Source organism: Lampetra fluviatilis, chromosome 17 (genome assembly GCF_964198595.1).
Source record: "Lampetra fluviatilis chromosome 17, kcLamFluv1.1, whole genome shotgun sequence".
In the NCBI taxonomy this organism is placed as follows: Eukaryota; Metazoa; Chordata; class Hyperoartia; order Petromyzontiformes; family Petromyzontidae; genus Lampetra; species Lampetra fluviatilis.
Window position 1 is genome coordinate 4,780,093 of NC_136291.1, and position 27,705 is coordinate 4,807,797.

At 43.7% G+C, this 27,705-nt stretch overlaps 1 protein-coding gene across 3 annotated transcripts in view; it reads right to left on the minus strand.

The window, feature by feature from the left end:
* Nucleotides 1-3,841: 3,841 nt before the first annotated feature.
* The window catches only part of SCARB2 (scavenger receptor class B member 2), a 53,185-nt gene continuing 29,321 nt past the window's right edge, over nt 3,842-27,705 (minus strand). For 2 of the 3 annotated variants that reach the window (XM_078864036.1, XM_078864035.1), the window contains exons 5-13: nt 25,677-25,880; nt 24,655-24,746; nt 22,551-22,670; nt 21,331-21,500; nt 18,483-18,601; nt 11,113-11,186; nt 10,352-10,403; nt 9,475-9,633; nt 3,842-8,839 (exon numbers count right to left, since the gene is read on the minus strand). In XM_078864036.1, coding sequence (XP_078720162.1) covers nt 8,807-8,839; nt 9,475-9,633; nt 10,352-10,403; nt 11,113-11,186; nt 18,483-18,601; nt 21,331-21,500; nt 22,551-22,670; nt 24,655-24,746; nt 25,677-25,880 — 1,023 coding nt within the window. In that variant the 3' untranslated portion in view covers nt 3,842-8,806. Of the gene's footprint in view, nt 8,840-9,474; nt 9,634-10,351; nt 11,187-18,482; nt 18,602-21,330; nt 21,501-22,550; nt 22,671-24,654; nt 24,747-25,676; nt 25,881-27,705 lie in introns of those variants that run through there. The other variant, XR_013637496.1, reaches the window with a different exon arrangement.

Below are 27,705 nucleotides of genomic sequence, written 5' to 3' on the forward strand. Positions count from 1 at the left end.
TTTATTTTACTTTCTACGTGACTTTACCGAAAAAACCTAAGAAGATGTGCTCTCGGTCGCAATTTCCCTCCATTGGCTGCCACTGTGCTGCGAGTCTCGACCACTCGCCACGTTGCGAGAAAGAGCACAGAGACAGCAGGCTATCATGGGACGTGTAGAGCATTTCGACTGCTTGTGGTATGTTGATTGGTTCAGTGCAGGTCATCTGTTCAGAACAACCCCACTTCAAACACCAATGCGCCACGTTCCTGCACTTATCTCACTCAAGACGGCACTGCAAGTCACACACACTAAGATAACGGCAAATTATTATCCTCCCGACATTAGTTCTGCGGAAACTTTTCATAATTGGGCCAAGCTGCATCGTGTCATTTGACAACAAAGGATAGGAATATGCGTTTCCAAACTAATGGTCGGCTTATTTAATTAAAAGGTCAATGCTAATTTTATAAATACGTGAGTAAATGCACCAATCTGTTGGACTTTAGGCTTTGGACTCATTGACATCAAGTCCAAGTGTAAGTTAACTATAAATGCACCTCTTACATAACGCATGAGTGGAATGGTGGCGCAGTGGTTGGCATGCTAAGCTACAAATGATGCGACCCGAGTTAGATTCCTGGCCACGGCTGATGAACATGAATGGAAAGTGATATCAGAACCAGTCCTGGCCTCTCCCCCTTCACCACACTGACCAGTGGTGAAGTATGGTCAAAAATACTTGCATGACTTGACATGACGTGTGGAGGCATTCACCCATTCGTGGATTGAGAACGACTAGAATTAATATTTTTGCATTTACACAGCATAGCGGTATTAATAAAATCAGCAATGGAATAAGTTTGCCCTGACCACTACAAAACGGATTGCATGGATATGAATATAAAAAGAGTTAGTTTTCAACAGCAGTACCAGAACTTCGAGGCTCTCCCACGATAGACCATGATGAGGTCAAAACCCAACCGACTCTGTTCATGTTCAAAGTATATAGACCAATACCAAAGCTGACAATTGACGCTGTGCAAAGTATCAAACGAGCATTGAGTACACGTGTCTTCTTGGCCAGAGGTCCAGTTAATTCCAACTGAAGTAAAAAGCGGAGTGCAAAAGTTCAGCATTCACGCTGCACTATCTCATTCGGATTCGCGTCAACGAATATAACGAGATTGCAAGGTTATACTCAGCCATGGCGTCGTGGATAGCGCACTGTACTCGCAATCCAGATGTTGCTAGTTCAACTTCTCAGCGTGGCAGTTGAAGCCATGGGACATTTTCCTAAATAGCTGGCCACCTCTGCAAGGCTGGATTATGGACCGGGCCAGTGGGGTCAGTGCCCCGGGGCCTCGGACTGCCAGGGGGCCTCCAAGCCTCAGGCCGTGCGTGGCCCAAGACTTTTGAAGGTGGTACCTCGTACCGAATGGAAGATATCAAAATCAAATTGATCACATTCTCATAAGTAGCAAGTGGAAGAGGTCACTTTTGGATACAAGAGCACATAGGTGGGGGGGGGGGGGGTAGACATGTATAGCGACCACCATCTATCTCACCATCGCAAGGATCAGACTAAAGCTGAAGAAAACACAAGACGAAAAACCTGGACGAAAGAGACTGGACATTGAGACACAAAAAACCCGGGACTAAAACACAAGTTTAAGCTAGAACTGAGGAACTGGTTCAAAGCACTTCAGGACCTCAACACCACAGAGGAAAACTTAGTGGAGGATAAATGGGACATCAAGAAAGCCTACAACGAGGTGAGAAAATTATAGGTTACAAAAATAGCTCAAAGTTAACGGACTCCACTTGGAATTAAATCAAAGAAAGATCTAAAGCAAAAGGAAACCTGGCCAACACTCAATCTGCTCGGTTAAAGGAAAAGAGGGAAATTGCATACAAATCATTGGACAAAGTAGTCAAAAAGAAAGCAAGAGCTGAGAACAGAGCTTACCTTGAAAGCAAAGCTAAACTTGCTGAAGAGGCAGTGGCTGTAGGGTAAATAAGCACAATCCACAAAAGCACAAAATAACTTTGCGGAACAAGAAGTAAAACTCCACCAGTCAAAGACAACGAATGCAAGACCATCGCCACTCAGAAAGCCCAGGCAGAAAGATCGGCTCAGCATTTTAAAACCGTCTAAAAACAGACCTCAACCAACTTCTTAATTACAAGATGTCATATATGGCACACCACTACGGATTGATTCAGACCCCCCAACTAAAGAAGAGATCAGCAAAGCCATATCCACAATGAAATCAGGAAAGGCTCCAGGCATTGACACCATCCATGCTGAGATGCTCAAAGCAGATTCAGAGACTGCAGCAAATGCACTCACAGACGTGTTCCAAAGCATCTGGGATGGGAACAGCATTCACAAGGACTGGACGAAAGGCCTAATCGTGAGACTCCCAAACAAGGGAGAGCTTGGAAACTGCGACAACTGGCGAGGAATTGCATTCCTTTCGCTTCCTAGCAATGTCTTTTACAAAACGCTGTTCAACAGGATTAACAGTGCCCTTGACCAGACCCTGCAGAAAGAGCAAGTTGGCTTTAGAAAAAGGAGAGGCTTCATGGACCACATTCACTCTACACAATATCAATTTAATTGATTTGAAGAAAACTTTCTATAGAGGTATTTCAAAGATCCTACCGACATATGGCATCGCATTAAAACTCATTTGAGTTGATCAAGAGCTACTGTGAAGAATGTGAATGTGCCAACCTGGTCAACAACACTACCTCAGACCGGTTCCCCGTCACGTCAGGGGTACCCCCAAGGATGCATCCTTTCACCGATGATCTTCCTGGTTGTGATTGACTGGGTTACGAGATGCACCACGAGAGACGTCCTAAGGGGAATCCAGTGGACCCTCTTCTAAGTGCTCGAAGATCTTGTTGGTTTCGCAGATGACTAAGCTCTGTTCTCCTCTCAATAAACCCATATGCAGGAGAAAACAACTCGGTGGAGGCAGTTTGCTGACCAACTAGGCCTGCAAATAAATGTAGAAGAGTTTAAATTTAACACAACAACAAATACAGCAATTAAGGGAAATCCACCGAAACAGGTTGAACGTTTTACATACATTGGCACTGTGATAAGCAAAGAAAACTCCACCTTAAAAAAACATCCAAGTCCAGACTAAACAAGGCAAGACGCACCTTCTTCCAACTGAGAAACATCTGGAAGTCTGGCCAATACAGTTTAAAGACAAAGGTATGAATCCATAACAGCAATGTAAAATCAGTACTGCTATACGATAGTGAAAGTTGGAGAACCACCAAGAGAGACATGAACTCCATATTAACCTTCCACAACAAGGCTGGGGGAAATCTGTCGCATCTTCTGGCTTAACAAGATGTCAAACCGGGTCCTGTATATTAAAACCAATTCAAGAGGTGTAACGCTGGGACATGTACTTAGAATGGAACCCGAATCGATAGTGAAAACTGCCCTAAGGTGGACACCATGGGGCAGGCAGAATGGCGACGCAGCATTCAAGACCAACTAAAGACCATGGGCCTGTCTTGGGGTGAAGCAGAGAAAGTGTGTAAAGACCGTCCGGCATGGTGTGGGCTTGTTGCAGCCTTATGCTCAATCCGGAGCGAAGACGAGTAAGTTACGTTAAAAATAGTATGATCGCCAAGGAATGGAACGTGTCAGAGAGCCCCTCTACTGAGGAGATGGAGCAATGAAATCAGTTCGTGTAGGCGTTCATATCGCAGGAAAGGTGGAAGGTCGCAGTGGCTTGGGCATATCTTCATCCAGCAGTGGATTAATCATGGCTGACGATTTCACCATTACACATACAAAACAATACAGATATTGCCCAAAGTAATTTTCAAGTTTGGCAATAGTTTATTAAAATCGAGGACACAACACAAATCATTACCGTTTCAGCATTGGAAATAACCGAGTACCTTTTTCTTAATACTAAACCCATAAGAAAAAGTAAGTTAAAATCGGCTCGACTTGACAGCATGTTCAACTTCAGCTTGAGTTCAGACTGGGTAAAAGTAGTACCCCCTTTAAAATCACAGCAACAAGCTGAAAAACGAAATTCGTTCAATTAAGCATGTTCTTTAGCAATTAAGAGTACATTTAAAACTGGCAAGAGTTATGACACCAATGTTTAGAGGGAAAAGGTTATTATAATTCTGTGACGCATGCCAACTGTATTACAGAGTTTATTGCAGTTAGCAGCTTGGCATAGGTCTGATGGAGTGGCATAAAATGGCATTAAGATTATTTCAGAGAGCAGTATGACATAGCCCATATGTCATTATTAAAACATCTCCAAAATATTACATTCAGCATACTGTGGTTGAATTTACATCAATCTAAAAAATGTATAAACATGATTTGAAGCGTTCGTGACTGCAGGAATCCATACTCTTTGGTTCTTTCGGTAAAGTCACGTAGGTAGAAACAAATAATATATGACGACGTTTCGATCGCAACACAAGCAATCGCCAACTGCTAAAGTAGGCTTCAGCAGTTTTTTCAGCAGTTTTTTCTTGTTGTGGTTGTCCCACCTGATGACGATTGCTTGTGTTGCGATCGAAACGTCGTGATCTATTGTTCTTTCTACCTACGTGACTTTACCAAAAGAACCAAAGAGTATGCATAAACATACCAAAAGCTATTTTTTTTAAACTGCACTTTAACGATTTCCGGTTCAATAACCATCCCGTCATACTGCACACCATTGCATTCATATGTGAAGTTACATTAAACGTTCACAAAAAGTGTAAAAGCACCAATCACATTTATCATTTCTCCAAGTGGAAATACCTTGGAAGGCGGAATTTGCCTTCCATACGCCCATAATGGAGAGTTGGAGTGTTGGCGCAGTGGTGAGCGCAATGTGCTAATAACCCGGTGACCTAACTTTGATTCAGTCACGGCTCAATTCAGTGGCGAGTTACACCTGGAATGGTTAAGGCCACCCACCCCGTACCCTCATCCAGCACTGCTCAGGGTAGTGAAGTGTGGTCGAATAACCCCCCCATGATCGACACGGCACGAGGTCTTCATCCAGCAGCGGATTGACAAACGTCTGTCAATTGTTACGTAAGGAAAACTCACATTTTGTGCGAGTTAATTTTCTGCACAAAGGGCAACACTTTTTTTATTTTCTATTAAATTTCACAACACCGTGCATTCAGGAGGAAAAATATAAACATGAAAACATAAACTTATTAAAACTATACACGCAGAAGTTGGTCAAGTGAGGAGGTGAGCGACGCCTACTATGTGCAAGATGTGTAAACCGCCACCACATTTCAAAAATCAAAATACCCTTATGATTACACAATGTGGTGATACTGCATTGGCAGTATTAGAAAAGGACAATTAACATAACATTTAGACATTCGTCAATAACACTGTAGCATTAAAAAGCAAAGATCCAACGCGCAACGATTTGGCCATAAGAGTCGGAAGACTGCATTTGACAACATGGGGCGTCATAATTAGGGTGTTCTTTAACAGTTTCATTTATAAAAAAATGTTTAACGGTGTGAATTCCTTGATATGGAACACTTACTTTGCAAGGTTGTCCAGTGACACAGTGCAAACGAATCCAACAAAGTTCAAACAAAACTTAAAACTACTAAAGTTTGGTCGAAACTGAATAAGGTGTCTAATTTGTTATTTAAAAACGAAAATATAGATTTTTTAACACTGATACCAAACGAGATCAACAGAAAGTTTATGGTTACAAAATAAAGATTGAGTACAATAGAGACCCGCAAAACATCAGTATGAAATGTTTTTATACGCCTGAAAATTCAACCTGCTTACACAGTGAATTATAACTGTTAAAGACCCCTTGTCTACATTTTCTTGCTGGAAATGGTCAAGGAAAGCATTCCCCCATTTTGCAGAGGAAGCAGATACATCTCTTGCCACACGAAACACAGATGCATTCTACACCGAGGCTATGCCCGATAACCAAATCCACTTGAACTTTATACTGGGCCTTCCGATTCTACGAATCCTCGCTTTTCGGGGGTAGAAATTAAATATTTTTGCATGCAGTGCATTATGGCAACTCTGGCAGCTGCATGTGGCCGCGTATACAACGTTGTCGTAACTGAAATTTTTATGACATACAAAAACGATCCCGCATGTGTATCGCGATTCGATGGATCCGTTTTTTTTTACGGATATGCCATCACACCCGACTTTACACACGCTGAGGCTGAAGCCGAGCAGTGGCTATTGAATTCAAGGTGGGTCAACGCCAGAGCGATGGGTTACGCAATCAAATCGCGCAACTTACAACACCCGCTTCTGCAGTCGTCCACGTGTAAAGTAAATGCGCTTGCAAGCTGCCGAGTTGCGCAAATGACCGCTCGGGTGTTCACCCGCCGTTACACTCGCATCGCCGGATGAACGGGCACTCTCAGAAGGGAACGAACACATTAGTGCGGGACATTCGTGGGGAATTGCCCCGGGGATTGCGCCCTCGAGTTTCACACGGGACAGGGTCCAAAGCCCCGTGGACAAGCGCACATCTCTCTAAGCGAGCGGGCATCTTCAACCACGCACTGAAATCGTCTTCATTTGGGCAACGCAAACCGTGCCGTACAACGCTCATCGGCGGTGATGTTGAGGGGACTCGGCATTGTCGATCCGAATATCCGTGATGTCATCAGTGATTTTTCTCTCAAGCCCCCCGTCCCCAATCCGCAGATAATGGAACGAACTTGCTGCGGCTCTACACTTACCATACGAAATTGTGTTCTTTAAAGTTTTGCTGGCTGGTTGGCTGGCTGGCACGCAGGCGGGCAAGTGCGCGGAGATGATGTAACCTGCATCATCCACAGCGTTGCGGCGGGTACGTGAGTCGAGCTGACATTACGCCTCCCCCACCCCTCCACCCTGGCCGTGTATTCCAAACAAAATACGTGGGCAATGCTAAGTCTGCGAAGAGAACTACAAATAGACAGCCACTCCTCAATGCAGATGTAAAAAAAATGGGAACAATCGAAGCACGGATAGATCAGAGACCCTGCCCAAGTCCAATTGGTCATAGGGCAATCCTCCTTTTAGGGGTGTATCGGGGACAGTTGTATGCCGGTCAGATGGGTTTCAAGAAGCAGAAGAGAATCATAATTTGTTCAATATAAGTCAAAGGTCATACGACTGTGGACCAGAGGAGTTCTACTAGAATGCTACTCTTACGGAGCATACAATTTATATTTGTTTGATACAGTGAACAGCCGATGAAGTCACCGAGTTGCAGAGAGGTCACCAGATTAGAGAGTCTGAGCAGAAGTCACCTTACACGTGTAAGTGAAAGGGCTGCGTACGATAAAAAATGCGCAAGCATCAGATCGGCTATTTACACAAGCACGGCCACTCCCGTACGGTCCATCTTAATAACCATCGGCCACGCACTTCTCCACGTTTGCAGTAAATGACGTGGCGCTAAACTAATGAAGTCCATTCATCGTGGAATCTGCTTTACTGATGCAACCCAGTACCCCGATGAACGGGTTCTGAAGGCTGTTAAATCTTCGGACGAGTTTTGTTCTTCTTACAATACACCCCCAGCAGTGAAATTGGTGCCATGTAGCAAGATAACGACTTAAAGCGATTCAACTTTTTTTTTTATAATTCTCCGATTCTTGATACCCATCGGGCCATCATTGCCGAAACGCTCTAAAAGGAGAACTGACCAATGATTGCAGTGATGTGAATTATGGGTATATGACACTCAAATTAAACATCGTTTTTGTTAGCTCTTATTTTATCTGTCATTTAACGAGGTGCTCGACAAACATAGGTGGACCCGAAACTGATACAATGTGTATTGCACTTTGATAATATGAGCGAATAGAAAAAAAAGTGTTCAATTGCACAGACAAGAAATATTAAACCGCTTACAAAATGAATGTGCACGTAGATCATTAGAGCCTTGGAGCCACTGGTACAATAGGCAAGCAAGTAGTAGAACACGAGGTCGGCAAAGAAACCAATTCTACAAGTTCAGAGCTAAACCCAACCCTATCAGCAGAGGTAGCCACAGTCTTCCTGCAGTGCGTGTGTCCATTGGGTTTAATAATTATCCATCACAGGCAGCAGCCTTAATAGGAGGCAGTCAAGGCAAACTAATAAGGGATTATACCTGGAAATATTACATTTTAGACACAGGGATTCTCCCGTGATGTTAAGGTTGCCAGGTTGAACTCCTGGCATGGCAGTTGAACCGATGAAGCGTCTTAAATCCTCATTTCCTGCCCACCCATCAGTATAAAAGAGCACACCCCATTCAGCTGATAGGCAGGTTACGTGTGTTGCAGAGTAACATGTGTGTAGCTACTCACACCCCTTCCAAGACGTCTGTCCAGCATGGAAGTGTAGGCCAAACACCCTCTTAGAGGGTATCTCTAGAGCTCCTTGTCGTGAAGGCAATTCTGCCAGCAGTGGAGTGTGCAAGATATTTCTCGGCTGCACTTTAAAATGTTTACCTGTGAGCTTTCTTTGTAAAGAAAAATCTACTGCCAGTGTCAAGTAAAAGAATGCAACGTTCTTTAAGTCTATCAAGGTGTGCGATGAGGGTTGTGGTTGTGACGTTTTGGTCAACGCCTTTATCCATCACTCCAATTTGCAGTAAATAACAACCCATGCAGAAGAATGCAGGGGAAGAACCCACTCAAAACTCCACACAAATCGGGAAAATGTTTTTGCATGCACACTATGAAAAAAAATGCATAATTATCACTGACATTTCTTTGTTTAAATTCAGTAGTTAGGCAAAGTGGTTTAATCTTCCAGACCGATGGACGGTGACTTAACACCTTAATTTGGGATCGGCTCATATTCGGATTGATTCTGCAAAAGACAAGTGACACAGAGGAGGGGTGTAAGTTAATTAATTCACAGCTGATTTTCGTCAGGCACAAGGTGAACAACTCAGCATTGGCCAGCAAGTGGGTATTCCTCTGCCAGTAGATGTGGAGGGGGGAGGCACTATTACTATGTGGCTTCCAAATGAAGTACTTTCTAGAAATGTCTTACATTCGGCAATTTTCGACGATGACTTCAGCATTCATGGCCTACTCTTTTTCGATCTTTAGCATCCGAGGTGTAAAGAATCAAGTTCAACTTAAATTTTTAATCAGGCGAAAACGCAAGAGACCAGGTTAAGTCTCATTTGCAAGCATGAGTTGGGGATGCGTAACGAAAGATTAAGGAAGACATCTCTAAATATTATACTCAGCGGATAGCACAATACGACAATTAAGAATGTTATCATACTCCGTCCTTTACCCTCCAACTGGACCAGCGAATTTCATTACGTCATCACGCCACTTTTATTACTGCCCGCTAACCCCCCCCCCAAACCCTGCCCCCGTTTTAACGCTTCGTGTCAAGGTAAGGGGTTGAGGTTAGACAGTGTGCAATATGTGATGATAAAGATCACGTCTGGGCCAAGTGAGAATTTGCACTCTTGAGCCGTGAGCTACCTGGCCCTTCCTGCTCCAAGTGCGGTACAGCAGACCGGTGGCGACGAGCGCGAGCACGATGGCAAGGGCCAGGAGGACATAATGCAGGTTGCTCAGCAGGTGCACCTCCAGAATCTGGCTTCTCAGCTGCGCTGCAGAGTCGTCCTTAATCAGAGCGCTCTGCGTCGAGGTGTGGAGGGGTGCGGGGAAAAGGCACGCGGGGTCATTAAAGAGTAAAACGCAAAAGGTGGGAGTGCCGACACTTTACCCCACCACGCACAGCAACTTGCCGATCGACCAACCAGTAACGCAGGGGGGGGTAACCTTTTTTCTGCCAAGGGCCATTTGGATATTTATAACATCATTCGGGGGCCATACAAAATTATCAACTTAAAAATGAGCCTGTTATATTTGGTCAAACATTTAATTAACTCACCCCTATAATGTGATGGCTGGAACAGACCAAACGATTTCGCGGGCCTTATACTGCCCGCAGGCCGGACGTTCTCCACCCCTGCAGTAACGTAACCATTTAGAACTGCTTGGTGGTCAAACGAACACTTGTTTGTAGAACCAATGATTTCCATTAATCCAACTTTACAAATTCAAAGTGGATTGAGTGTGCAGCGGTGCTCATCTCCCGTTTACAGGCGGTGGTGGAAATTCCGCATTCCTATGGCAGGAGACAGTCTTTCCATTGCCCAATCACTGTTGACTTTCACGGAGTGGTACTAATGTTATTAACAACTGGAGCATGAAGCAACAAGTCGATCCCCAAACAAAAAATGTAACTCGCAACCTTTTGATTGCAATCCACGCGCTCTATCAATGCGGTACCCAGACACACGTTTCTTTAACACAGATTGCATATTGCAACATTCGACCAGGGATAACTCACCTCATTTATGAAGACAACAGGGAACAGAAGGGTCCTCACATTACCAGTTTGCCTGCAGGAAAAAATGAAATGCAAATAAGTCACAATACCAACAGCAGGACTGCAGAAATAATTTCCCTACATGCTTTTACTGTTGCATTCTCAATCGTCACGTTCACTCAGACATTCCAATTTGTCGCTCATTCCAGTGTCCACCCAAGCTCCCATACGAAAGCTGGTGGATGCCCCCCCAATTACACAAGTGATGAGAACCACAGCTGCTACCAATTGGTGAAGCGTACGTGCGTATGTGGGCAATTTAAACATTGTTCTACTGATCGGGCATTTCAACACAATGACACCAGATACATCAGCGGGCACAATTAGGGACCGAACTGAAAATGACGGGACGTGCCATTGCAAAATGTAAAGGCCAATTAACATGAGACTGCAATGAGGACGGGTCAACCTTGAAGCAGCAGCACTGCCAAACTGTCTGCAAGAGTCACAGCGTTGATTTTAAGTCGTTTGCGAATTTAATTTCGGGAGGTTCTGGGTAAGACTCTAAACGTTACGTGGAAAATGTTCAGTCTTCCGTGGTGTGAATCAGCAGTCATATGTTTCCCTCCCCCACAAAGGGGCCCCATTAATCGTACTTGGCCGAGAGAGAATCTGGTTTAAACTATTGAACTCGGAAAGCGGGGAATCGCCTGTGAACAGAGACACATGGAAATCGATTACTTATACGAGTCATCGTGGGTGAAAGTCAGTCGTGTACGTACAGAATGTTGGGAGCCTTTTGCACATGAACATTTATTTGGACTTTCTTCTCTGCCCTCAGAGGGAATCCTGTAACCTACAGAACAGAAAAGCGTGAAAATGTCAGTAGGCGGGGGGGGGGCGGAAACGAAATCACCAGTGAGACTGTAACCAATACCTCTTGTGCCCGCGTTAAACACAGGTCCAAAACAAACAAACTAACCCTTGTGGTCGATGCCAACACCAAGCAAACAACACCAAACTTTGAACACGTTGCTCAGAATTGTTAACCTCTTTTATGATGAGGCCGGGAGGGTTAAGCTGTATTCGTTGAGCCAATTTACCTGCCAACTCTGCACAACCTGCAATTGCCATTTAAAACTGCCGACTTTGCACAAGTGCATCTTCTTGATATCGTTTACACACGGGCAGTGCAAATACCAGTTAGTGCAAACAGAGATAAATTCCCCAAAAAGGACATCATTGTTAACTAAACTTCTTGTGGTCCCCTTGGTCATTTGGTCAAGGTATCTCCTTCCAGTGCCGTCTCGGCTTCTCTCTGGCCAGCGCTGCTCCATTGAACCGAGGTGGTTTCTATCCCGTCCAGCGTTTGATGTTTGACGTCCAAGCAGATCACGGTGTACCTTCGAGCGTCACCTCCATCACTCCCCTTCAGCAACTGGTCGCCATTCATCCCGGTGGTCGTGTGTCTGACATTATAATTTGAGCTCGTGGCACGCACAGTATTTGTTCACTCAAAGAGAGAATGACTCCGGAGGCGTGAGAGACCACCGGCAAGTGGGAAGGCAGCCAAGCAGGAAGGCAGCCAGCAACGCAAACACTGTATTGTGCAGTTTTAAATGCCAAGTGTATTTAGGATTAATCTACGAGTCAGAGGCTATGTTAAGATGTTCTATATATAAAAAAAACTCCTGAATTTCTAAACATTGATGGAATAAGTTTCTGCTGTTTGTCGCATTTTGTTATGTTATTGTCAAGATGCAGATATAAAAAACCATAACAGCTTTTTAAAAGGGGTGATAATAATGTGCAGCCATTTGTAAATCTATGTCCATACTTCACCACTCTGGACAATGTGGGTTTTTGAATAGTTTGTAAGAAGCAGAAATAATTGCACTTGGGTAGGCCCGGTTGCAGCCATCATTCGTCACTGATGTCAGCCGTGACGAGGAATCGGAACGCAGGTCGCTGGGTTCATAAGCCGGCGCCAACAATCGCTCAAGCTCTGCAGTCCGCCATATGTTAAAATGTTTTCAGTCAAATTTCGATTTAAAGCTTTCGTGACTGCAGGGATTCATCTCCTTGGTTCTTTCGGTAAAGTCACGTAGAAGGGAAGTAATAAAATAATAAAAATAAAAATAATAAAATAATTCTCACGACGTTTCGGCCACAACGCAAGCAGCCGTCCTCAGGTGAAGACAGGTCTGTCGAGGCGACAGCGTCTAAAAGAAAACACCACCACGCTGTCGCCTCGACAGACCTGTTCTTCACCTGAGGACGGCTACTTGTGTTGTGGCCGAAACGTCGTGAGAATTATTTTATTATGTTTAATTTTTATTATTTTATTATTTCCCTTCTACGTGACTTTACCGAAAGAACCAAGAAGATGTTTTCAGTCAGTTGATGAGTTTACATGTGGGAGGAAACCGGAGTGCCCGAAGAAAACCCACGCATGTGTGGGGGAAAATACCCCATCCTATATGGATGAAACCACACTTCAATAGGGATTGCCCGTTGGTACGGCTCTTTTAGTACACACAATCGACAGGCAGTACAAGAATGGGATCGCATAATGCGCATGCACGATGCACATTAATTACAATATAAATAGCTCAAACGGCAATGGATGCCCATTGTCATTTATTAATTAATCCCCCCCCCCACTTAGCTCAAGAAGGGCACACAAGTGTTGTCATCACATCTACCCCTCTATTTAAGGAATGAAACAGGAGGACTTCTCCACAAATCTGGCTGTTGCCTGATGAAGCTAGTTGTAATTACTGGCGAAACGTTGTACTCAGATTGCAAATGTTGTGGCTTGACTCTCCAACACACCGGTGTGCTTTACGTGACAAACCTTATTCATTGGCTGTGTCGGTGGTCGGGTGTTTAACGACACATTTATATATTTATGCGATCTAACCCAAAAAACCTGTATTATGGATGAATGAAACAGATTGGAGTCCATATTTTTTGCTGTACTGCATTCTCCTGGCAAACCAGGGCATGGCATCTGCTCGATGCCCACAGGATCAGCATGGTTGGTAATGTACAATGTGAAAGAAGATCAACAAACGTGCATACAAGAGTGCTTCACAACATTTGTTCGATCCACCAAATATCAATTCACCAGTCCTGGATTTCAGGCATAAACCATCACCACCCGAAACATTGCAGGTTCCTGTACTTTACCTGACTCGGAGCCCTGTATTTATTGTGTATTCCAGATATTTATCGAGCATACAGTACTGCCTTTTAAGCTGGAGTCGTGGTGCAGTGGATGTGCACTGCACTATGAACCCAGTGGCCTGCGTTCCAATTCCTCGTCACAGATATCATCGGTGGCGAATGATGGCTGCAACAAACCTAAGTGCAGTTACTATCGCTTTGTACAAACTATTGAAAAACCCACATTGTCCAGCGTGGTGAAGTATGGACATAGGTTTACAAACGGCTGCAAATTATTATCACCCCCTTTTAAAAATCTGTGATGGCTTTTTTAAAAATGTCTGCATCTTGATGATAACATTAAAAATGCGACGAACATCAGAAAATGATTCCATCAATGTTTAGATATTCAGGAGTTTTTTTTCTTACCCCCATAACATCTTAGCACAGCCTCGGACTCGAAGATTAATCATAAATACACTTGGGACTCAAAATTGCACACCACAGTATTTGCATTGCTGAAGTCATAAGCAGTAAACAACACTTGTCGATAAACTTCCTTATTGTGTGTTGTCAGAGGATTATGAGGGATCGATCAGCAGTTACTTAGGAACAATAAATGACTGTGACCCAAGTACACTGGGGACTGTGATTCACCGCCTGTAACAACACTCACGGACTGCACCTGTTGCCAATAATCACCCCACAGTTACGGAGAACAACTATCTTCTCCTGAATTCACGTTTGCCTCCAAACACAAACGCATATGACTTGAGTTAATAATTCACGAAAAGTGTGCAGTGCAACGTCACATATCCACCCTTATGAGGAAGCCAACGGAGCTATGCACTGTTGAATCCAAATCGAAAACTCATTTCTTTAGAACTGCTTTTTGTGTTCTCTTTGGTGTCCTTACCCTGCGCACCTCCGATTAGCACGGTTGGCTACGTACGGCGAGAAAGAAGTTCAACATACACACACACATACTAATTGACAGCCCCGAACCCAATGCAGTCATTTCCTATATATGTTCACATTTCCGACCGGGTCACACATCTGCCCACAACTCAGTCCCCCAGCGAGTCGGATGTCGTCGCTTGGACTCTAAACATCGAGCACCGTGGCTAATAGATCCCACAAACTAAAGTAGATATCCAGTGCGAGAAAGTTCCCTCGGAAAATAATTGTGAACCCATCAATGTGGCACAGAATCCATTTACATGACCCCCGCAGTCACACGAGGATGCTACTACATATATCACAATGTTGAACCAAGGACAAATTTTGGATTAATTGAATCACGAGGGTGCGTGAGGTGGGGGGGGGGATTGAATAATTACAGGCATATTAATACTAATCATACACAGGATATTGTAGTGCATTAAATTCAACCAGGCTCCGTCACGGATATGGCAATGGGAGGCACGCATCCCCGCAGTGGTTAGCCAATGGTCGACGATGATGAATTTTCTACTGTATATGTACACGCAACAGTGATATTTTGCAACATTTACATAAAATGACAGTTACACCATTCACAAACACTCCCGATGGGTATTGGCGGTTAATCGGTTCTGGGTGGACATGCGAGGGTCGGGCATGCGAAGTGCCGCATCGTGATTTTAATCAAATGGTTTCAAAGGCAGCTGCATTTTGTAAACGAAAGTCCTCTTCAAACATTGTCGTTCATCCTTAAAGGTTTTACGGACGGGGATCAAGGACAATGGTCTCAAAAATAGGAGTCATCTTACGTGGAATTCTCTTTGCGTAACTATGCTAATGTCCATCAACCACTAGTGCTGCTAAAATGGTTTGTGGTGTAAGGACAATTATAGTTTCTGGGCAGGGCTGGGGGTCCAGGAGTGGGCCCTGCACCACCACCAAATGTCCCTTTGGTACCACCCAAGTTAACTCTCCTCAGCGGTACATCACTGTTACGGTGAGCCCCACCCCCCAACACTATACCTTCGCTGCCCCCCCCCCCCCCAGTTCAAGAGGAGCTGGAGCCGGGCCTGGTTTTAGGTGTCAAGGAGGAAGCAAGACAAACACTAAACAACAGGACAAAAAACACACCGAGGCAGATTTTTGACGACCTCAGCATCAGATACCCGAGCCTTCGTGACCTTACAATCGTGAGACATACAACGTATTCCGTATAAGGTTAAAACTCCACTCAAGTTCACACAGGCAGAGGGCCATGCCTCAAACGATGCGAATGATTACGTAATAGAGCACAACAAGCAAATGTATCTTAAAAATGTTGTTTTTTTACTCCCTTATCTTGTTTGTGAGGCATTATCTAGGGCAATTCGTTTGAACGAGCAAACGATCTTCAGGCAAGTGACATTAAACTCAAATATTGTTGCATTTATTTAGGCAATAGCCGCATTGTCATCTGATTCACTTTAATGACATGGAAGTAAAAAAAAACCTATGGATTGCCCCACGTTATCCCAGACATGTCGACCTTCTGCGTGACTCTGCTTATGTAATCCATGCACATTTAATTGAATTCATGGCTGCAAAAGAGGCCGATCAAAGTTGAGAGGGTGGTGTTCATTGAGAGTCTGCCAATATATTTCTATCTATACCAGACCAGATATACCGAGTCTGTCTATATTTTTTGGAAAGGCCACCAAAATATATATTATTGGATTATAATAATCAAGTTTCGTCCACAGCGGTTGCATTTTTTTTAAAGCACGGTTTCTAAGCACAGGCTCAAAGGTCCAAGATGCCAGGAGGGCCAGCAACAAACGCCACTCGTGAAGGTGTACTATATTAGGGAGTAATCCGTTTCTCGAATTAAGAAATGTTATAAAAACGTGGGAAAAGAGACAATGGGAAGGCATTCCAAAGTCCAGAGCGTAAACGGTTAATTGGCAATGTGACTCAGGTAATATTTTAAGAAAATGGTGCTGGTCGCGTTGAAATTTCCAGGCGATATGTTCCCTTTACAGAACTGGCAGCTCCCTTTTGTGAATTTAATTTTGCCCTCACGAATCCTCCCATCTCAGCGGCGACCAAAGCAACGCAAGAAATCCTCCGTCTCGGCGTCGCGCAGGCGACAAGCAGCCGCCCGCCGACCTGGGCAGAGACGGCCGGCTGCTTAGGAAGGCCACGCCGGGAAGTGTACTCTGCACCACCCCCGGTGAAAAGAGCGGTCGCCACGTGCACACCCGGGCCTCGTGTGTGAACGTGCGCCGCGTGTCAGACGCCGCCCCACTGACATGTCAGATAGGCACTGCCCACCCCCTAAATGGCAAAACACCGTGGGCCAGAGTCCCTCGGACTAATCTCACGGTTGGAATCGACACGCTGAGTGCGAGTGTGGCTGGCTACGGCTATTTATCGTTTACGCAGACAATCGACACTTTTTCAATAACAGAGGCAAACGATTCAATCTGAAAAGGGACGCTTGTGTTGCGACCGAAACGTCGTGTTTTCTTTTATTATTTTTTCTATCTGCGTGACTTTACCGAAGGAACCAGAGAGTATAGATTCCTGCAGTCACGAAAGCTTCTAATCAAGATTGATTCAATCTTACTTTTGTCCTGCACAAAAGAGGGGAGAAAAGTGATAATAAGCTACCCAAGGATCAAAGAATATTTGTAATAGTTTGGGATATTTTTTGAGTATTTGGCGGCCATCAATTTCCACGTGACAAGCAACTTCGTTGAGCTTTCATTTGTGGCCAGGTCGCTGCTGAAAAAGAGCTATGTAGCTCAGTGGGCGTCACCTGGTAAAATAAAAAATTGTTTAGTTTAATATATGTTAACAATGGTGGTCTTCAAAGCAAATATTCCTGGTGTGTCAAGGGTATGCATGTCTCAGGAACCGGTATTTTTGCTTTGTCACGATGTATCAACATTAGGTACGGCCTCCCCATACTCTTCTGACATTGTATTCATTATAGCCACGTAAATTACCAAATAACTATGAATATACCAGATCAGGGGAGGGGTGTGATGGGGGACCCACACACACTCGGACCAACGGACATAAATACTGTACAGCACAGGACCCGGAAACATGCCTACCATAAGTCCTTTGCAATTGTTGGTCTTTTCAATAACACACACGTACATTATACACGATAATACATTTACAGTCATACAAATACAAAGATCCCCCTTATAGGCTTTCAAAGACTATAGGGGCAATTGCTGTAAGCAAACACCAACACAGCGAGAGGGTGAGTGGCCAGCACCACGCCCGACGTCTCCCCAGTGGCGATGTTTACACACCTGCACCAGGTACTCATTTGAGGTAAAGTCGACCTAGAAGAGGCCCAGGACTGGTTCATATAATTGTCACGGGTGTTGGCCACGAGCGAGAATTGAACTCGGGCTCCCAGGTTCATAGCACAGCGCGCTAACCGTTGTGCCACCGCTCCTCACATGTACGTACACGTATACAGTAACAGATTGCTGCTGCTGCTGCTGTTTTTACATCCATCTCAATTAGTTCAGCAGCTAGTTGAACTTTTCAACTCACCAGACAAGGGTTCCCCTTTTTTATCACACAAGTAAATGGCCTGTCCTATAGCATCGTTACCTAACACTCAGCTGACACTCACCTGACCGTTGCAACGCATTTCACCAGTCACCTGACACCGCTCGCAGTCATCACCTCACGTGACCCTCACCACTCAAGCGTTTGGACAACATAGCGGAATGCCCATTGAGATTCAACGTCTAAATGTTAAGAGCAGGTAGGCGGCGCATTGGCAAATTATAAAAAATGATCAGGTCAAAGGTAGCATTTTTTTTATATCTGATGCACAGACACTACAAAGCACAAGCTTTCAAATGATTCCTCAGTCATTTCAAGTTCGTAGCACGGCCTAGGACAGATTCTCCAGACCAACGCGCAAGCAGGCTCCCCCCTTATTAATACAGCTAACGCAACGTAACCAATTGTCGCCCTCAAATACGATTCAAGTGTGTTCACGCAGAGATTTTGTGGGCTGCGTCATGCTTACGGGCTCAATGTCGAGGAAGGTCTCGTGCTTGGCCTTGTCCGGATGCATCCCTTCGATGGCATCCACGTACGCGGGGTCCGCCTCGTAAAAATGCGGCGACGACAGGAAGATGGGAGCCCCTGTGCCGCAAAACGACAGGGTAAGGCCCACTGAGCTAGAAAGCGATTTTACAGAAGCGAGCTGGCCACAAATGATCGCGTGGAAATTTATTTCAGCCAAACACCCCAAACGCATGTTGATTCTAAATGTGGAGGACCTGGAGAAAACTCCACCCCCCACCACGGGGAGAACATGCAAACTACAAATATATAGGCGTCAGGGTCGGGATCGAATCCACGACCTCCTATATACCAGGCGAGGTAGTTAACATCTCGCCACCGCAGCGCCCTGAAAATAGTTTTAAGAAATCCTTCATTTCAAGATTAAACCAAATCTGAACTTGCTACCTCATTTAACTTGCCAAGTTGGGCGCCTGCAAGATATCTGTACAGTGTGGACGAGAGTTGGTGAAACAGATTCAAGAGGGTCTCTCTCTCGAGCTCCCTCTTTCAGCCTGCAGTGGTGTGAGCAAGCAAATGGATGGCTGGCACCTTAACCTATTACCACAGTATTTTACATGTAAATTGTATTTTCGCGTGTAAGGGTGGAATGTTAATGCAGATTCATGAATACATTTCGAGTCACCAGTAGGGATCAATATTTTTCAATCCAAATAATATTTCAGTGGGTTCAGGTATCCCCTGCAGCCACTCGAGGCACCACCATTCACCACAATGTTTCATAAAAAAGTTTGATTCTTAAATCGATACCCGACCCTGAGTAGAACAGAGATAATGTATCAACTCTGGGAAGGATGGGGTGAGGGGGGAGTGAAAAGTCCAACGTCTATGACATATATACATCTGGAATCTGTTATTTGCATATTTATTTAAATCTACTTAAAAACTTCGATTTTGTTTCATGTCTGCATTTTCTCCTTTGAGTAACATTGACTGATGTGCAATTAAATATTTTCACTTCGGTCTACCTAAAAACCTGCCATTAATGTATATGTTGAATTTCTTTCACACTATACATAGGCAACTGTACTAATCAGTCTCAATGGCGTCTTAACTGGTTATAAATTAAGTGAACCGATATTATTTTAAACCATATGCATTACAGCATAATCAAGGTTAAGCTTCGATTTTTTTTTTGCTCAGGATTGGTTATGAAAGTCATTAGTTCGCTTTCACTTTGCAAGTGAGTTCTTGATATAATCGTTTGTCTTCGGGGAGTATTTACTGAGCGACAATAGGATTACGTTCTATGCCGCACAACGGCCAATGTGGCCGGTTTGCCATTGGGCAAGGCCTGAATAGCAACAAGATTTCGCTGTAAACTAATATTTGTATTGGAAGATCTTTAGGGGAATTACAACAGCCCCCTGCTACAGACAGACAAAACCGGAGAGAGCTAATGCATTTACACCAGCAACCTTATTTGGAAAGCATAGAAAGATCAACAAGATTACATTTCGATTTAAAGCTTTCGTGACTGCAGGGATTCATATTCTTGGATCTTTCGGTAAAGTCACGTAGAAGGTAAATAATAAAATAATAAAATTTTTACATAATTATTCTAAAATGAAACATATTTATTATTTTATTATTTCCCTTCTACGTGACTTTACCGAAAGATACAAGAATACATTTAATTGTGGATTCTCTAAAATTACAACTGAAAGATATTTTCGACTTCCAATATCATCGATCCACTGTGTGGGCACCCATTGCAGAAATGCACGTCAATTTTTTTTGTCAGAGCACCTTGTTCGTCAGCCAGCGACGTAACAAATTCCCCATTAAGTGACTAGATCTGTCTCTCGAAGCCCTCGCAAGCAGGCTGCCCCTTATTGCTAAAAACAACAGCGTGCTGTGCTCATTGCATCGATACTCTCAACTTCTCGTCCAAAGAGACTCATTAAAAGAACATTAACAACAACTATCGATGGCTGGACAATGGATTTCCTTAAAATCAGGCAAGTGAGATGAACAACCCGCCACCTTCACTTGAGCCAGGGGGGCAGTCAAGACAAACGCAGCCGGGTAGAAGTAAAGTGTCTGGCGTCCCCTACTGGACGTACTCAGTATTAGTCAAACGGGTACAGTGGAGGTTTTTTCCCCTTTTTTTCTGGCAACAAAACAGGTGTTAAGATGTTAAAACACCAAACTGAAACCTTTTACAAAGAATCATGTCTGCATTAACGACAATGCTTGTGGTCAGAATGCAAACAAAAAACATACTCTGATAATATATGCATTGTCCTTGAAACTGATTGGTCCACACCAGCTAATGCAGACATGATTCCTTGTAAAAGGTTTCAATTTGGCGTTTAAACATCTTAACACCTGTTTTGTTGCCAGAAAAAAAGGGGAAAAACCTATTATCATATTTTGGTACTGGCAAAGGAGGTCCCATGATGGGTACAGTGTAGTTGTGTTGAGCGTGTGCGAACCCAGGGCTGGTGCGATAAGGCAATATGTATCGTACGATATAATCGTTCCTCCGTTTTGCCAAGCGTCGTAATGTTTCACGATTATCGTTGCTCATTTTATTTCTATAAACATTGTATTTATACTGATCTATTATTTCTCAATTTCTCTAACAACAATGAATGTATTCCTATTGGAAACTGAGCAAAGTAGAAAAACCATCAAAAGAAAAATGCCCAATACAAATACAACTTAGCTGTGGGAAACTTACATCGCGATGATCGCCCCATCACAGAAACTGATGCGGGCATCACCAAAAATTATACGGCGGCAACGCGAGTGGCATCGCAGGTGGTCGACGGGCAACAGCTGACCTTGCTTGCAGACGCTGATGTTCAGGACACCCGAGCCGGGGCAGTGGAAGGGCGTCGTGCAGAAGCCGTGGTTGGCAGTAGAGTTGGCGAAGACGCTGGCCGGAGTGGTGAACCTGTAGGTGTTCAGCGCCTTGACGGGCAGCTCCTTCTCGAAGGAAACGTAAACGGACCTGCAGGGGAAATGCACATCGCGCACGAGTCGGATGAAATGTAAAAATATGAGTGTCAACCACGTTAATGTAGAATATTTGTGTTGTTTGTCGAGAGATTGATGAAAGAAAAAGAAAACAAGTCCGGATTAGACACTGACAGAAGGCAAATGCAGCAGAAGAGATGATCAGATGACATCACAGAGCTTGGAGGCCACTACGAGACAGGAACATGAAAGGCATGGAAGAAAATGGGGGAGGCCTTTATCCACAATGGGACGTTGCAGAATAACATCAACATCAACATGTCTGTTGACTCAAGTATGTCACAATCAGAATCTTTAATTAGACTTGCAAGAATCCGATGAGCTATTAAGCTCTTTTTCACAGATGTCCAGTATTTTCAAAGATATCAAGTATGTTAGTACTTATTCAGAAGTTTTGGAACACCCATTGCTGGAAAGCAGAAATAACTTGGCTGAGAAGGATCCTGGCAGTACCGATATTACATAAGGAAATGAGACCCAAGGAAAAAGCTGGGCCAGCAACAGACTTTAGTGCACCACGCTGGTCAATACCGGTCAAGTATAGATGTATGTTGAACTTATGTCGCACCGTACACACCCAACAGTGGTAATCGGAGGTGCGGCTAATCGTAGGTCAGTGCGATTGAAGGGCGGAAGGTGAACCGTGGGAGCAGAAACAAGTATAGTACAATAAAGGGGTTAGCTTCAGCGCCCTCTGCTGCCCACCACAAAGCCCTGAAGCCTTTAATGACCCGATAGGCATGGAGCTCACCCATTCAAGCACTGTCCAGGCTCAAACCTGCTTAGCTTCTGAGAACTGACAGGCACATTCTAGGCGATTTGGTCACAGACACAAGCAATTCAAGTTCTATATTATTCGTGTTTAGAAAACTGTATATTTTTTTTATTTATAGAACCCGATACGTGGCGATGATGATGATGGCCACAATCATTATCATTATTGTGAAGATAAACATGATAATTCTTATGATTATCTCTTTGCAATCTTTCGGAAACAAACGTGCACCCATGTGAGCACACTTACCTACAGAGGTCGGAGGAGAAGAGGTAGAGGATTTCATTTTTGTTGATCAGGGGATGGAAAGTGGATCCGTCCGTGCCGTTAATCTTGTTACACGAGTCGGTGGTCCACCAGTTCAGCGAGCTGTGAGGGAGAGAGCAGCGATAATTTTTTTTAGGTAAAAAAAAAAGTTTTTTTATGCGAATTTTTCTAATTTGCACTCAAAATTATAAAATAAAAAAAATGTATGATCCAAGAATTAATGAAATTTATTTATTGAATAAGAGTGGGTGGTTTCCTTACGATGTAAAATTTTGTATGCAAGCCACCCACTTGTATTTAGCACATCACATTTGATTAATTCTGGGGTCAAAATAACGTATTTTCTATTTTTGAGCACAAATAAAAGCATGTACATTCAAAAACTTGCTTTTTACCAATTTTTTTTAATGCAAATTTAATCTTGTAAAAATTATTTGTATACGTAAATATTCATTCAAAGATCTCAATCCAGAGAATAACAAGTTCATTATTGTTTGGATAAATGTAATATATTTTTAATAGTGCCATAATTTTTTTTTTTTAAACACCAAGGGGCCCAGGATCGTCGGGATATGGATGGATTCTTTAAGCAAAATCTTGAACGGACACGCGAGTCGACGAGACTGTACAAAATGTAAGCTCATTAGGCTTCGTAGTTTAACGCGTAGGCTTTGGTGACCAAGATGATTCATAATAAAGGTTTTTCGGTTTGATCGCGAAAGTATAAATGCGTCCTAACCCTCCACCGCCGGACACAGCCAGCAAGGTTTGTGACGTAAACAACGCGCCAATTAGTTACTACTTCAGCCCACCGGTGTGTTGCGAGAGTAAATCCACAACATTTACAACTTGAATACGACACTTCACTGGTAATTACATCCAGCATCATCGGGCGTCAAAGATTTGAAAGAATACAAACAGACAACAGGGCAAGTTAAATAAAAGTGCGTAAAAGAAATCAAGAGCAAACATACCCGTCAAGTCCTGAACACGGCGTAGTACTGCACGTCAATATTAACTATTCTCCCTCTCGCAGTACCATGAATTGTCATGATACAAGGTCGTGATTTCGACTCATTAACAAAAACATTTTTGTTCTTGAGGTATTGCGGTGAACGGAGGGATTTACTTTTCTTTTTTTCGATTTAAAGCTTTCGTGACTGCAGGGATTCATCTTCTTGGTTCTTTCGGTAAAGTCACGTAGAAGGGAAATAATAAAATAATTAAAATAAAACATAATCAAATAAAAAAATTTCACGTTTCGGCCACAACACACATAGCCGCCCTCAGGTGAAGACACAGAGCTGTCGGAAAGACAGCGTCCCAATAAACACCGCCAAGCTTGGCAGCGTATATTTAAGCTGGGTCGGGGGAGGAGAGCGCCTTGACAAAGGAGTTTACATATCAACAACGGAATTAAGCATATTGATGGAAAATGCAGATATGGGATTAGTCACTCATTGTGGAATGTGTAGGTGGTGGGGGGGGTCTCAAAGTCATATTATGCTAGTGTACTATGTAGGATTAGCAGTGATAAAGGGAAGAAGTAGGATTAGCAGTAATAAAGGGAGGGAAATTTTAATCGTAAGGAGCTGCAGCAGCCAAACCACCGCGTATCAAGCTCGTGCATTACGTGGGTAACAAAAAGGAGGGGTTTACGTGAACCAATTACATACAATGTACATGAACTGAAAAAATCGATTCTTACACGCACGATTTGATTTATCGCGAGCATAAATATAAACCTTGATGCATAAATCAATAAAATGACGAAGATTTTTTTCAGGGGCGTCCTGCATTGGCAAGTTTGGATATTTCCCTCAATGAGTGTTTTTGTTTGTGCGAGGCAACTGGAGTAGCTGAGCAAAGGCCACGCACACACGGGGGTGACATTCAAAGCTCTACACACATACAGATTTAAGAATCTATAGCCGTGCTGCTATTTTCTGACTGCCTCGCAAGCCCAAGCTTACAACACCTTGGGGTATTCGCAGTCTTCCATCCAAGTGCTCAACGGGCTCAAACCTGCTTGGTGTCTGCGACCCGATTGAGATCGGGTGCATTCAGAGTGATTTGGGAGGCTTACCTTTCCCCTTTCCACAGAGCGATCTTTGAAAAATCTGTCGACTTATTCTGTCCCGTGTGAAAGAGGTAAACACCATCAGCAGAGCCATTCATCTAAAAGGAGAGAACCACTTTAGCACAGCTACACCATGGTAGTAAATAAATAAAAGGTCACGAATCATCGAGTTTATGACGGGTCACCATCATTTTTAAAAGTTTTTTTTAATTATTTGTTTTAAGTTTTAGACTGCTTGTACAAAATAAAATAGCATTGCATATTGAAAATAATACTAATAAAAGTTCACTAAATTAAATATGTAGGTACGTTAAGAAAAATTTGCAGCGTACGTAGCCAACCATGCCAATTGGAGGTGCAGAATACCGCCACGGTATAACGGTTAGAGTACACTGGACTTACCATCCAGAGATCACCATTTCTACCTCCTGGCCTCTGTCAACTCGGCATAGTAAATGGGTACACAACAGTGAATTGACGGGTCGCGTGCGATGAGGAATCGTATTGGTACTCCCACATGTTCCAAGACATCTGGCCAGCATGGAAGAGTAGGCCAGCATATGGTAGGGGTACCCTCTAGAGCTCGTGGCAAGTATAGGCCCTTCCACTAGCAGTGGCATGAGCAAGTAATTGCAGGGCTGCACCTTTACCTTATTTTACCTATTATATTAACCCTTTCCCGTTCCGAGACGTTTGCAAGTTCCAGAGTGGGTCCCGTTCACTGCCGATTCTCCGGAACGCGCAAGCGGTTAGTGTTCATTTTATTTAAAGGCATAGCAGCGCCGCTGTCTTTAAAGACATTGTACTCGCCGCAGAGGATCTGTCGCGACACGACCGCACTCTACGATAGCTGGCGCCAAAACAGGGCCACACGCCCTCCCGCATGGTCTTTTTACCTCCGATTCCATTCCGATGACGTACGACATACAACATCGGAACGAAAACTGATGATGTACACGTACGTCATCGGAACGGAACGGGAAAGGGTTGGAATGCACCATCTCGCTCAGTGTAAGCGCACGGCTTACCCCGTAGAAAAGCCCGAAGTTTGGGTTGACAGTGTCGACAAACTTGTGGATCTGGGCAAGGATGGGGACTTCGTATCCCCAGAGCAGCTCGTGGATGGTGCGAGACTGAAACAACGTCTCCTTGTCCATCATGGCCACCATGCTGAGGATTACGTCCAGCCACTTCTGTGGTAGGGAGCTGTGCCTGACCATCTCCACCAAAGTCTGCAAGGGAACCACGCCACACGCACACAGAAACACGAGAACGCTCTCCCACGTCTCCTTCAAAGACTGCTGCTGTCACGAGTGCTTTGAGCAAGGAGCTATTAAGGCTGGAATGCAGCACAATGAGAAGGATAATGTGGCCAGTACCCCACGCCTGACTGCCTTCGTCTCCCCAGTGCTGATGTTGACTCACTGCATCACGTGCTCATTTTGATGCAGAGTTAACCTTGGGGAGGAGGCCAGAAACTCGTTGCGATAGCACTCATCAATGATGTTAGCGTGGGTGGTAATCAAACAGCTTGTAAGCATTCTTGTCCATCACGAGATTGTCACTGCTGCCCTACAGTGGTTGTATAATAGCATAATCCATTCTTAGGAAGGTCACAGTACAGGGACTCCTCTACTTACGAACGAGGTAGGTTCCAGAGTTCTGTTTAACACGTAGGCTTTCGCGACCAATAATATACATAACAACGGTTTTTGGGTTAGATCGCACAAGTATAAATGCGTCGTAACCCTCCACCATCCGACACAGCCAGTAAGGTTTGTGACATAAACAACGCGCCAATTAGTTACTCCTTCAGCCCACCGGTGTGTTGGAGAGTACTCAAATAGTAAATGTTGTGGATTTACTCTCCAACACACCGGTGGGCTAAAGTAGTGACTAATTGGTGCGTTGTTTACGTGACAAACCTTACTAGCTGTGTCGGGTGGTGGAGGGTTAGGACACATTTATACTTACACAATCTAACCCAAAAACCTTTATTCCAGAGGTCTGTTTGTAAGTCGATTTGTTCACAAGTCCAACTTAACTCCTGTCGATTCCAAACAGCGTATGGCAAGTACACTAAACAAAGGAAAGGGGCTTTAAAAGTTGTATAATCTCATAGAAATGTAGATGCCACTGGTTCTTCATGTTCTGCAGATGTAGACGCCACCACCGCCATCTACTGCGTGGCGGTTGAATGTATGACTGTCGGTCTGAGCAGGCAACTGGACATCCGTACAAGTGAGTTCGAAACTCTAAAAGTTCGTAAGTCGAATGTTCGTAAGTAGAGTAGTCTATGTAGTTCTGATCAAGTTCAAATGTCATATGGTGGTACATAACTCATCGTCAATACCATCCACTCCCAGGTTCCGTCCGGTGAGAATGAACCCAAACTCGACTCTGTATGAAGAAGAAAGTGACTCAAGTGTATGAAGAAAGTTACTCAAGTGCTGGGCCTAACAATTACACATCGTTATGAATATAGAAAACAATGACAGCAGTATTTCAATGCAGAAATAAAACATGAACACACTCAGCTTTGTTAAATATGCGGCATTATTTATATCACTGGCATCACGAGTCACATTTCAACCAGATAAATGCTATTTATTTAATAATATATTTCTTTTCTACAACATAAATAGAATCAATAGTTTATACATCCAAACACCTATCACAGATAAACAACAATAATAATACTTTACATATTTTTTTCAACAAAGAAATTAGAGAAAACAGATATGATGAGAAAGAGTAAATGGGTTAAATGTGACAAATTCCATTCATAGCTGGTTTCTAATCAGGACTTTGTACATCAAATACGTAAATGGATGAGAAAACCAATTATCTGTACATAGCGCATAAATCATAGCACACCTATGTCGGTGAGCTGTTAAGAAAAACAATTATGCTTTGGAAACAATAGGCCTCTCAGCTTATATGTAAAAGCATATACAAGCAGAACTCTGCTCTGTGTCTGCTCAAAAATGGATACATGTTGAAGTCCATCAGCCTATTGAATAAACAATTTTTTTAATAACTTTTCTCCTACTGCTC